General features: G+C 38.5%; 1 protein-coding gene across 2 annotated transcripts in view; it reads left to right on the top strand.

Annotated features, from left to right (window-relative positions):
* The window catches only part of LOC121375756 (filamin-C-like), a 193,102-nt gene that overhangs the window by 38,525 nt on the left and 141,280 nt on the right, over nt 1–13,297 (top strand). For both annotated transcript variants that reach the window (XM_041503373.1, XM_041503381.1), the window contains exons 7-11: nt 939–1,091; nt 1,611–1,739; nt 4,129–4,258; nt 5,797–5,934; nt 6,685–6,858. In XM_041503373.1, the coding sequence (XP_041359307.1) occupies nt 939–1,091; nt 1,611–1,739; nt 4,129–4,258; nt 5,797–5,934; nt 6,685–6,858 (724 nt within the window). The remainder of the gene's footprint in view (nt 1–938; nt 1,092–1,610; nt 1,740–4,128; nt 4,259–5,796; nt 5,935–6,684; nt 6,859–13,297) is intronic.

The raw sequence follows: 13,297 nt of genomic DNA, 5'->3' as shown, positions 1-13,297 counted from the left end.
TTCACTTTACAAAGCACAGTTCGAACATAAGAATTTGTGACCCATGGCATTTAAAAAACAAAATTGCCAGACGTGAAACAGGCTACCAACAGCAATTCTGAGCCTGCCTACTGCATTTTTTTTTTTTTTACAAAAGTGACATTTGCAGCAAATAAAAATGGCTGGAAGGTTATTTTGCTTTATGTAGACATTTTTTAGACGTTAAATACTGGCAGAAAATGTACACCAGGTGTATACAGTTTGCTGTTGAAGAGTTTTATTATCGGCAGAAATTGTTATCCAGCGGCACAAAAGTGCCATCAGTGATGCTTCTGACTTACGGTAATTTATATCACAATGACAGCAGTTGTGGTCGGTGCAATCGTTAAGTCTGAGCCCTCTAAAGGATCCAGTTTTGAGGGGTTTTACTCTAAATTGGAAGTAAAATAGTGCACAACGACTGGGTAATCAAAGACCGTGGTATGTGCTATCCTGTCTATGGGATGGTGCATATAAAAGATCCCTTGCTACTAATGGAAAAATGTAGCAGGTTTCCTTAGACTATATGTCAAAATTACCAAATGTTTGACAACCAATAACCGATTCTTAATAAATCTGTGCTCTAGTGGTGTCGTTTAACAAAACAAACTTTTCTTTTGAAAACTTCGAAATTTCCTACGTATTTTGTCTCTAATTTGTTTTGGTCTTTTATTTTGTGAATTGGATACCTATAATCCGTTCCATCATTCTGTTGAAAATGCGATCCCTGTGGGACGGACTATGTATATGTCAAAATACCAAATGTTTTGACATCAAATCGCCAATGATTAATTAATCAATGTGCTCTAGTGGTGGTGTTAACCAAAACCAAACTATTTTTAAAATCTGTTTTAATCGCTGTAATTAAGTCAGAAATTTAATGTTTTTCAATAAACATTCCTTTCCTTTTTTTCCCACAGAAAAGTTTCCGTCTGAACATTGATGATGACGTCTCGCCAGGCGACTTCCGCGCCGAGGTGATCGGTCCAGACTCGCTGCCTGCCGTCCACCTGAACTGGACCGGTCAGACCGCACACGCGACCTTCACCCCATCCGAGACCGGCCAGCACAGGGTCAGTACATAGAGATTATTATACGAGCTTGTGTGTCGTACTGATTTTACGAAACATGTGTTGGGATTCTTGTATTGCTCGAGTGAGAGCAAGGGTTGTACATGAATCCTGACACGAGTTTTGTCAAATCAGTGCAACTACCTCTTGAGTGTATTAATTTCTTTATTATCCACTTTATTATAATTGTGATTTATTTATAAATAACGAGGACCGTATCAAAATGTTTCAACCACAACTAGAAGGAGAGGACAAAATGACATCATATTTCACATGCACTATCTTAGCTAGGACTGGGGAAGCGACGTCATGTTGCTTCCCAAAATTACGTCATTATACTTGCTATTACATGTGTGCTTAGTGTGCTTTTTATTAACTTGGTTATGTTGAACCATATGGATAATATAGTCAAGTAGACTTTGCTGATAGTCTTGTGCTGTTTTTTAAAATAATTTTCCATGTTGGCGCTAACGGTGATACTGTTTCTTATGCAACTACCCATGATCATGTTTTTCTTTGCAGCTGAATGTGTACTGTAATAACGACCCAATAGCTGGCTGTCCTGTGAGTTTCCGTGTCTCGTCCGACCGGTCTAAAGTCAGTTTCTACCCCGGCGACAGATGTGTTGTTGGACATCCCACAGAACTGAAGGTATTCTTTACAAATAACTCGACTGTTTTCTTTCTTTTGTTAACTTGTCAATGAGATATGTGTGCATTTTCTATTGTTCGTGTATTTTTGGTATTTTATTCCATAATTCCTCTTCTTCATTTTCTTCTTTTATTTCTTTTTCTTTTTCTTCTTTTTATTTCTTATACCTTTTCGTTACTTTTCCTTCTTTTTCTTTCTTTTGTCTTGTTTTTTCCCTTGTTTTATTCATCATCTTCTTTCTCTTTCTTTGTTTTCATCTACTTGTTTTTTTTGTTCTACTTTAATTGTTATAATTGGGGGGATTTGGCTCAGTTGGTTGAATGCTGACCTGAGGTGATTGCGTCGCAGGATTGAACCACCTCAGTAGATCCATTCAACTGATTGGGTTTTTTTTCTCGTTCCAACCAATACATCAACTGATCAAAGGTCGTGGTATGTGTTTTCCTGTCTAGGAATGTGCATGTAAAAGATACAGTTCTAACCATGAAACATAGGGGGCTATATCTTTTGAGCCCAGTGTGATATCAAAGCCCAGAGAGGTATGAAACATAGGGGGCTATATCTATTGAGCCCAGCGAGGTATGAAACATAGGGGGCTATATCTATTGAGCCCAGAGAGGTATGAAACATAGGGGGCTATATCTATTGAGCCCAGCGAGGTATGAAACATAGGGGGCTATATCTATTGAGCCCAGAGAGGTATGAAACATAGGGGGCTATATCCATTGAGCCCAGAGAGGTATGAAACATAGGGGGCTATATCTATTGAGCCCAGCGAGGTATGAAACATAGGGGGCTATATCTATTGAGCCCAGAGAGGTATGAAACATAGGGGGCTATATCCATTGAGCCCAGAGAGGTATGAAACATAGGGGGCTATATCCATTGAGCCCAGAGAGGTATGAAACATAGGGGGCTATATCCATTGAGCCCAGAGGTGTATGAAACATAGGGGGCTATATCCATTGAGCCCAGAGAGGTATGAAACATAGGGGGCTATATCCATTGAGCCCAGAGAGGTATGAAACATAGGGGGCTATATCTACTGAGCCCAGAGGGGTATGAAACATAGGGGGCTATATCTATTGAGCCCAGTGTGGTATGAAACATAGGGGGCTATATGTACTGAGCCCAGTGAGGTATCAAACACAGGGGGCTATATCTACTGAGCCCAGTGAGGTATCAAACATAGGGGGCTATATCTACTGAGCCCAGTGAGGTATCAAACATAGGGGGCTATATCTACTGAGCCCAGTGAGGTATCAAACATAGGGGGCTATATCTACTGAGCCCAGTGAGGTATCAAACATAGGGGGCTATATCTATTGAGCCCAGAGAGGTATGAAACATAGGGGGCTATATCTACTGAGCCCAGAGAGGTATCAAACATAGGGGGCTATATCTACTGAACCCAGTGAGGTATCAAACACAGGGGGCTATATCTACTGAGTCCAGAGGTGAATCTAACATAGGGAGCTATGTCTATTGAGCCCAGAGAGGTATGAAACATAGGGGGCTATGTCTATTGAGCCCAGAGAGGTATGAAACATAGGGGGCTATATCTATTGAGCCCAGAGCAGTAGCAAACATAAGGGGCTATATCTATTGAGCCCAGACTGGTATCAAACATAGGGGACTATATCTATTGAACCCATATAAATATATAACTGTAAACATGAAAAGTAGGCAGAGTGGGGATCTTTTATATATATCACCCCAGAGACAGGATAGCACATACCATGGCCTTTGATATACCAGTCGTGAAGTACTGGTTGGAACGAAAAATAGCCCAATGTCCACCAACAGAGATCTATGTTAGACGGACCGCACATTATGCAGGTGATTTAACACTGGGCTACATCCAGCCCCCTGACTAATGAATGCTATGCTACATTGTGTGAAATTTAATGTGTGAATTATCTCATTTCTTTTCTACTCAACCTGACCTCAAACAAAAGGCATATTCCCCTAGGATAGTAGTCTGGTCTGAACATCCTAACAGCAAATGGGATGGCTCATATCTTCTGACGAGTCCTCTGCTACCTGTTGCGGTCATATGAATGAAGCTTCCTCTGACAATGCCTGCATTGATTGATGTCTATAATACTATCTCTCTCTCTCTCTCTCTGTCTCTCTGTCTGTCTGTCTGTCTGTCTCTCTCTCACTCTCTCTCTCTCTCTCTCTCTCTCTCTCTCTCTCTCTCTCTCTCTCTCTCTCTCTCTCTCTCTCTCTCTCTCTCTCTCTCTCTCTCTCTCTCTCTCTCTCTCTCTCTCTCTCTCTCTGTATGTGTATGTGGACAGGGTCTCGTGACTGAAGCTTCCTTCTTTCTCGTCTCCTCTGACAATGCCTACATTGCATGATGTCTATATCATTTCTCTTTCTCTCTCAGGTGGACACCTCAGCCGCTGGACAGGGTGACGTGAGGGTGGAGAGTCGAGCACCCGGCGGTCGGTCCATGAATCTGCCAGTGACGTACAGACAGGGCGTCTACACAGCCAACTTCACACCAGCTGAAGTCGGTAAGTCGGTGTGGGAACTCACGGCTGGCATTTTGTCGTCGGTTTAGCTCACATGATCCTTTCATTTCATTTCAACTTATTTTCGTGCTTATATCCAATTAATGGTCAAGCAAGCTGTCCTGGGCACACACCTCAGTTATCTGGGCTGTCTGTCTAAGTGGGTTAGTCGTTAGTTGTTAGTGGTTATTGAGAGAGCATAGGATGTAGTGGTCTTAAAACGCTTTAGGGCCTAATTCACTAAACTCTCGCAACTTTGCGATCTCGCATTGCAGTATTAAAACACTTACAAAGAGGATGCTTTGTTGTCTAGCAGAGCCTAAGAGATCTTTGTGAATTAGGCCCATGGGTGGTAGCCGGTACCAGGCTGCGAACCCTGTACCTACCAGCTTTGTGCCCGATGGTGTAACCACGACACCACCGATTCTAATATTGGTCACTCACAATTACATTATCAGGGCTCACACTGGAACCATTTTTTTTTTAACCAATTTCCAGAAATGTAGAGTTATTTCCGTGAAAATCATTAAAATGTGACTAATTTAAGGAATATTTTATCAGCCAAAGTCTAAATTGTTTAGCCATTTTATGCAAAACATAGCAATTGGCTAATATGGCGATGTACGGGTGAGCCCTGTTTACATCTATATAACATAAAATACATATGTTACAAGCACCTGAAAATTGAGAGAACTATAGTATTGTTTGTGCGTCGCTCGCGTAAGTATAGTTTTGAGTAACGCATTTTTCGTTTGCACATTGAATTTATGGTATCATTTACATGATCATGACGGGTTACGTAAAAACTAAATGGGTTAGCTGAATTCTCATAGGCCTGTGTTATATTTTATGTTATAATACATGTAATGTGTCACTCATTATTACGGGCTGGTCAACCCTAGAACAAATACAATATGTTGAATTTGAATTTGAACTACATTTGTGTCTGTCAGATACCATTTATCTGACAGCTCCTTTAAGAAGGTATTCATTCTGCATTAGCTCGTTAGATACGTTTTGAAGCAACTCGTAAGATAAATGGGGCGGGAAGTAGTCCAGTGGTAAAGAGCTTGCTTGATGCACGGTCGGTCTTGGGCCCATTGGGCTATTTTTCATTTCAGCCAGTTCACCACGACTGGTATATCAAAGATTGTGGTATGTGCTATCCTGTATGTGAGATGGTGCATTTAAAAGATCCCTTGTTTCCACTCTAAGACTATATGTCAAAATTATCAAATGTTTGACATCCAATAGCTGATGATTAATAAATCAATGTGTTCTAGTGGTGTCATTAAACAAAAACAAACACTTTTCCTCTCTAAGACTATATGTCAAAATTACCAAATGTTTGACATCCAATAGCCAATGATCACTAAATCAATGTGCTCTAGTGGTGTCGTTAAATAAAACAAACTTTATCATTATAAGATAAATGATATCATGTATAAGTATGTAGTATACTGTATATAAACATTGTCTGTGTTTCTTTTTGAAATATAGAAATTATAAATATTGTAAGAAACATTTTGTGTTGATTTCAGGAGAATACCTGATTTCTGTTCACTATGATGGAGACCACATCAACGGCAGTCCGTTCACTGTGAACGCGTTTGATCCGAACGCTGTACGTGTGTACGGACTTGAAGGTGGATCTGTGGGACGCGCTCTTAACTTTAACGGTAAGTAATTGTTGTCAAGCGAAAATACTTGCCGAAAACCAATTTTTCAACTCAAAATTCCAAAGTATAATCCATTGAAAATCAAAATCTAAATAAACAGGAAGCTGACTTGTCTTCCATTTCCTGTTACTAAATTGCTTCCGGTTAGTGTCATGTGCAAAACAGCGGGAAATATGAATTGAGGAATGCACTGTATATAGTGTACAGTATGTCGACTGACATGACATTTGGCGAGATATCTCGCCTGCAGTAGTCAGAAGGTTAAGAACCACAAAATAATTCAAAATGAAATATTAAATTTTAGTGTTGTTATTAGGAAGTATGATTCAACTTGAATCATAAGTATTGTCTGTTATCTGGGGATGAAACAAAAAAATCATACGCAAACTTATGTGAAAATGGTTTAATAGATTTTGTTTGTTCATACCCCAATGAAAGTTTAAAAAAATAACAGACAGTCCTTCAATACAGTCATTAGTTTACATCCATACTGACATTCATGTCACTGACACAAGTTACAGAGATATAGAGAATAACTAGTTAATGTCGTAGGATATTGGCTTTATCCTAGTTGGGAAGGTAAGAATAGGAAATTCTATGAGTTTTGCTGAGTGGAATTTCATTAACCACCATAGTTATATTTATCCTGCAGTCATAAAAATTAAGGGGAAAGCTATTATATCTGTTATTTCTATTATAAGCAACAAGTGGTAACAGTGTTATTCACGGTGAGTGTTGTTGTATTAACAGTTGACAGCTCACAGGCCGGTGTCGGGGATCTCCGAGTGGCCGTCACGCACGATGGGATGAACATCCCGTGTTACACAACGTCAGAGGGCGCCGGACATCACAAAGTGGACTTCACACCCCAGGGAGCAGGGATGTACAAAATTGATGTCTATTACAACGATGTAGAGGTCAGAGGTAGGTGTCAAGATGAGTTAATCTTTCATATGTGAATGTCTTCGTGTAAAAATGTGTTGTGACATCTCCTGTTACAGTGATACACTGTTTTCATTTTGTTTTAAAGCAAGAGGCTGACTTTATATGTACAGTACAGGACTCAACAGTAAAATCAACCGGCAACCATGGTTGGTTTTATAAAATCGTTGAGTTCAGTGTTGGTACAGTATTTTACATTGTACAGTACAGGACATCAACCAGCAACCATGGTTGGTTTGATGAAATCATTGAGGTCAGTGTTGGTACAGTATATGACATTGTACAGTATGGGACTCAACAGTAAAATCAACCAGCAACCATGGTTGGTTTGATGAAATCATTGAGTTCAGTGTTGGTACAGTATTTGACATTGTACAGTATGGGACATCAACCAGCAACCATGGTTGGTTTGATGAAATCATTGAGTTCATTGTTGGTACAGTATTTTACATTGTACAATACGGGACATCAACCAGCAACCATGGTTGGTTTGATGAAATCATTGAGTTCAGTGTTGGTACAGTATTTTACATTGTACAGTACGGGACATCAACCAGCAACCATGGTTGGTTTGATGAAATCATTGAGTTCAGTGTTGGTACAGTATATGACATTGTACAGTACGGGACTCAACAGTAAAATCAACCAGCAACCATGGTTGGTTTGATAAAATCGTTGAGTTCAGTGTTGTTGGTACAGTGTGTGAAAGACCAATGGAGATACCCCAAACCTCTAATTGTTCGAAACGCCAGTAAATATTATTTAAACCAACAATAGAGAATAAGACACAAGTACCTGTTGAAAATGGTTTAGCTTGCAATGAGTAGTTATCACAGTATCTAATGAGCGAAAGCAAGTTAGATATTTAATGTTCTACTTCACCTGACCTCAAACAAATGCATACTCCCTAAGGATAATAGTCTGGTCTGAACATCACCAACAGCCAATGGGATGGCATAAAATTCTTCCAATTAATCCTCCTTCTTGTTCTGGTCACATGACTATAACTTTACTCTTTCTCCTTTGCTGGTTTGGTTAAACCATTAGTTGTAAGATAAAATTATCTCCAAATGGGCACAAGTGTGTTATTCTGTTTCTGAAAAAGTAATTAATTAATACAGCTCCATGAACAAACACTGAACAAAACAACTGAATATTAGGTTGAAAGATGATGATGTCACAGACATCTTGGGTCATGACCTTAACAACCAGTTGCTAGCTAGCATCAGAAACAAACTTTAATGTTAACGTTTTCACAGTTTGGTTTGTCCAAGTTAAGACTGCATTTGTCACATGACCCCAACACACAGGCAATCAGTGTAACTAGCTAGAAGTGTTATAACTATGTACATGTTATGTTTAATTGTTTAATGTTGTATTCACGATATTATTTACATATATGAAGAGTTCATTTCAGATATGCTATACAGTGAAACCCCTCTAAACTGGATACCCTTGGGACCAAGACAATTGTCTGGTTTTAAGAGGGATCCGGTTTAAGGAGGTTACATTCTGTACTGATTTTTAAAAAGGGACTCTGTAAAACATCCGGATTTGAGTGAATTCTGCTTTACAGAGGGTCTGGTCTTGAGAGGTTAAGTTCTGTCCTGGTTTTTAAAAAGGGATTCTGTAAAACGTCCGGTTTTGAGGGAATTCCAGTTTACATAGGGTCTGGTCTTGAGAGGTTACATTCTGTACTGGTTTTTAAAAGGGACTCTGTAAAAGTCCGGATTTGAGTGAATTCTGCTTTACAGAGGGTCCGGTCTTGAGAGGTTTAACTGTATATCCATTTATGACATTTTACGAAAAATGTGGTTTTGCTACAACGTAACATACTGTACCTCATAAAAATGTGGTTTTGCTACCACGTAACATACTGTACATCATAAAAATGTGGTTTTGCTACCACGTAACATACTGTACCTCATAAAAATGTGGTTTTGCTACCACGTAACATACTGTACATCATAAAAATGTGGTTTTGCTACAACGTAACATACTGTACCTCATAAAAATGTGGTTTTGCTACAACGTAACATACTGTACATCATAAAAATGTGGTTTTGCTACAACGTAACATACTGTACATCATAAAAATGTGGTTTTGCTACAACGTAACATACTGTACCTCATAAAAATGTGGTTTTGCTACCACGTAAAATACTGTACATCATAAAAATGTGGTTTTGCTACAACATAACATACTGTACCTCATAAAAATGTGGTTTTGCTACCACGTAACATACTGTACATCATAAAAATGTGGTTTTGCTACCACGTAACATACTGTACATCATAAAAATGTGGTTTTGCTACCACGTAACATACTGTACATCATAAAAATGTGGTTTTGCTACAACGTAACATACTGTACATCATAAAAAGTACAATTTTATCATCTTGTTCAATGGGTTAGATTACATTTTCATGGAAACCTTATTGTCATATTGTTGACTGTTGATTAATTATTCAATGCTAATTAGGAAATTGGCATATATTGTGTTTTGAAAATGAATTCTTCATATGGACATTGTACTGATATAATGTGCACCATGTAATAAGCACCTTTCTGAAGTCATTATCAAAGGTAAATGAGAAGTACAATAATAAAGTGGCAGTACAGACCTTGCCTTTTACGGTGCGCGGGTGCGATCGCGCTCATACAGCGTACGTAATTTCAGTTTGACAAGTGTGAAAAACAGTGCACGTTACACTCAACAAACGGTGCACGTAAAATAGATGGGTATATTTATTTCCACTGTTTACAAAAATCAAGTTTTCATAGCTCATTTAGCTGATAGGAAGGTCCTTTTATTAAAACAATAAAAATTTAAAACATGGCAGTGGCTTCCATGCAGTCGTTAAACTGGTATTTCTCTGTCTTGAACAAATCGGGAAATACTGGTTTAATAGACAGTTTTGTAGACGTACCAGTCAAAATCCAATCGGAGCTAAGCTGCCTATTTTATTTATTTTAGAGTGATTTTTCACTCTCCTTAGCATATTGAAGTGTGCGATTTTCCACTCGCCTATAATTTTCAAAAACCAAGGACTGCAGTAGCATCAACATTTATTTCTTTTAAATAACCTCAAAGCTTTTTCCCTCTCCCCAGTTTCTGCTTCTTTGTTTTCTTGTATATCTGGCCCATATTTTCGAAGAGATGTTCATTGAATAATTATTTGGAGGTAATGATTATTTCACAGGGCTCTGGAAATAATTTTGTCTTGGCCAATTTTCTGATATGCTGAATATTTCCTTGAAAATGATTAAACACTGGCCAATTTAAATAACATTGTATCAGCCAAAATACTACATGTGGTATACAAATTAGCAGTTGGTTAATTTGGTTATGGGCAGGGTGAGCAATGAAGACAGTTATAATTAGTCTTTGTGCACTTACACATTGAAACAAGCATCGGAATCTGCATATACCAAACTTCCATCATGAGTGTATTTCCATCTGTCATACATCCGTGGTTTGATTGATGAAGTGATGATGGAATTCCAATCATAGTTTTGATGGTAAGCCTAAAAACTATTGTGAGTTTTTGGGAACATGCTAAACACAAATAGGTAGGGTTGGTTGGCTTTTTAAAAAAGGTTTTACTACTGTAGGTTAATTAAAAAAAATTAAAAAAAAATGTTTTTGTTTGTTTTGTTTTTTAGAATTGCCCCTTGTTTCTAGGTATGGTCAGGTTTCAGGAAACAATTTTATTTTACACCTTGCAGAGAATTTGTTTTAGTTGTTTTGCCCAATATTTGCTTCTCACTCTGTTATACACTAATAATGGCTTCAAGTACATATTAATTTAGTTTCACAGTAATTTTAGTTGTTATGTACCCTGCAACCTCTGCATGAGATTTATACAACATATATGTTGCATGAGATGAATATGCTTAGCTCTGATATATGGCACGCCAACATATGAAGTAACAGGGTGCAAATATAACAATTGCAAGGCTTTATATTTCACCTAAGTCAAGGCAGGACAAGTTGAGCCCAAAATATGTATGCCCAAAACAATCACACCCAGATTAAGTACAGTGGACTCTTGTCTAAACTGGATTCTGTGTAATCCGGATCTCTGCGTAAACCGGTCCAAAATATGTATGCCCAAAACAATCACACCCAGATTAAGTACAGTGGACTCTGTCTAAACTGGATTCTGTGTAATCCAGATCTCTGCGTAAACCAGCCCAAAATATGTATGCCCAAAACAATCACACCCAGATTAAGTACAGTGGACTCTGTCTAAACTGGATTCTGTGTAATCCGGATCTCTGCGTAAACCAGCCCAAAATATGTATGCCCAAAATTATCACACCCAAATTAAGTACAGTGGACTCTGTCTAAACTGGATTCTGGACTCTTGCGTCCCAAAACAATCGGATTCTTGTCTATGGAATCCGGATCTCTGCGTAAACCAGCCCAAAATATGTATGCCTAAAATTAAGTACAGTGGACTCTGTCTAAACTGGATTCACACCCAAATATAAGTACAGTGGACTCTTGTCTAAACCGGATTCTGTGTAATCCGGATCTCTGCGTAAACCAGCCCAAAATATGTATGCCCAAAACAATCACACCCAGATGTACAGTGGACTCTGTCTAAACCTGTGTAGGATCTCTGCGTAAACCGGCCCAAAATATGTATGCCCAAAACAATCACACCCAGATTAAGTACAGTGGACTCTTGTCTAAACTGGATTCTGTGTGATCCAGATCTCTGCGTAAACCAGCCCAAAATATGTATGCCCAAAACAATCACACCCAGATTAAGTACAGTGGACTCTGTCTAAACTGGATTCTGGATCCAGATCTGTGTAAAATATGTATGCCGGTATCTCTGCGTAAACCTCTGCGTAAACCAGCCCAAAATATGTATGCCTAAAATAATCACACCCAAATTAAGTACAGTGGACTCTTGTCTAAACCGGATTCTATGTAATCCGGATCTCTGCGTAAACCAGCCCAAAATATGTATGCCCAAAACAATCACACCCAGATTAAGTACAGTGGACTCTTGTCTAAACTGGATTCTGTGTAATCCGGATCTCTGCGTAAACCGGCCCAAAATATGTATGCCCAAAATAATCACACCCAAATTAAGTACAGTGGACTCTTGTCTAAACCGGATTCTGTGTAATCCAGATCTCTGCGTAAACCGGCCCAAAATATGTATGCCTAAAATAATCACACCCAAATTAAGTACAGTGGACTCTGTCTAAACCGGATTCTGTGTAATCCGGATATCTGCGTAAACCGATCCAAAATATGCATGCCCAAAATTAAAACACCCAAATTAAGTACAGTGGACTCTTGTCTAAACCGGATTCTGTGTAATCCGGATCTCTGCGTAGACCGGTCCATTTCTAAAGCCCCGTCCAGCTACCGTTTATCTCTGAGGTATAAATCTCTGCCTGATCCGAATTCTGTCTACTCAAGACTCCTGATCAAAAATCAAGAACGAAAGAACCATTCATGTATTAATTACCTCTTGTCTACACTGGATTGGGATTTAACTGACTGACGGGCTGCTTATAGTGAACAATGATTGTCAGTTGCCAAGTAATCAGGACGCCAGCACAAGATCAAATACAAAATGTAATCGCACTCATGTGAAGTTTACTCTAATTGCGGTAGGCCGTTAGATCAATCGGATTAATATTAGTGTGTGTGTTGATACCTAACTGATTTCACTCTTACGAATTCGGTGAGTTATACTTGTCAAATTAATGCATGTATAAATGTGTGCAAGTCGCTCGTATATTTTGTGTTGTCTTATTTCATTTATAATGGCGGAGCGATCATTGAAGAACCATAACTCTGGATGAACTCTGTTTAAACCGGTCCTCAATGTAAACCGGACTATTTCAACGGTATGAAGTGAGTCCGGTTTTGACAGAGTCCACTGTATTTAGAAACATTCTGACCTCAAAACATTTGACCTCAAAACCACTGACATGTTGAGCTTTAATTAGATTACAATAACTTGAAATGCATTTCTGAATATCTACAAATGTACAACATTTCGGCAAGACAAGCAAAAACCGGATGTGTCCAGATTAGTGTGATGTAAAGCCCTGCAGTGGAGTATGGAGTTTTCAAGTTTGAGATAATCAAAATGCTGTAAACTTTTACAGAAATATAGTCTTTGAAATAAGATCAATTTGTTTTAAAATATGCATAAATTTAAAGTTATACATATAGTTACATTATAACGTGGTTACTTTGATTATCTTAAACTTGGAAAAAGTCCACATTCCAGTAGAAATTCCTGTATTGCATGTTTTGATATATGAATTACTTTAAAGTTCTACATGTAGTTACATTATAACGTGGTTACTTTGATTATCGTAAACTTGGAAAAAGTCCACATTCCAGTAGAAATTCCTGTATTGCATGTTTTGATCTTGTTG

This window comes from Gigantopelta aegis, chromosome 1 (assembly GCF_016097555.1).
Source record: "Gigantopelta aegis isolate Gae_Host chromosome 1, Gae_host_genome, whole genome shotgun sequence".
NCBI lineage: Eukaryota > Metazoa > Mollusca > Gastropoda > Neomphalida > Peltospiridae > Gigantopelta > Gigantopelta aegis.
This window is presented reverse-complemented; position numbering and strand designations above follow the sequence as displayed.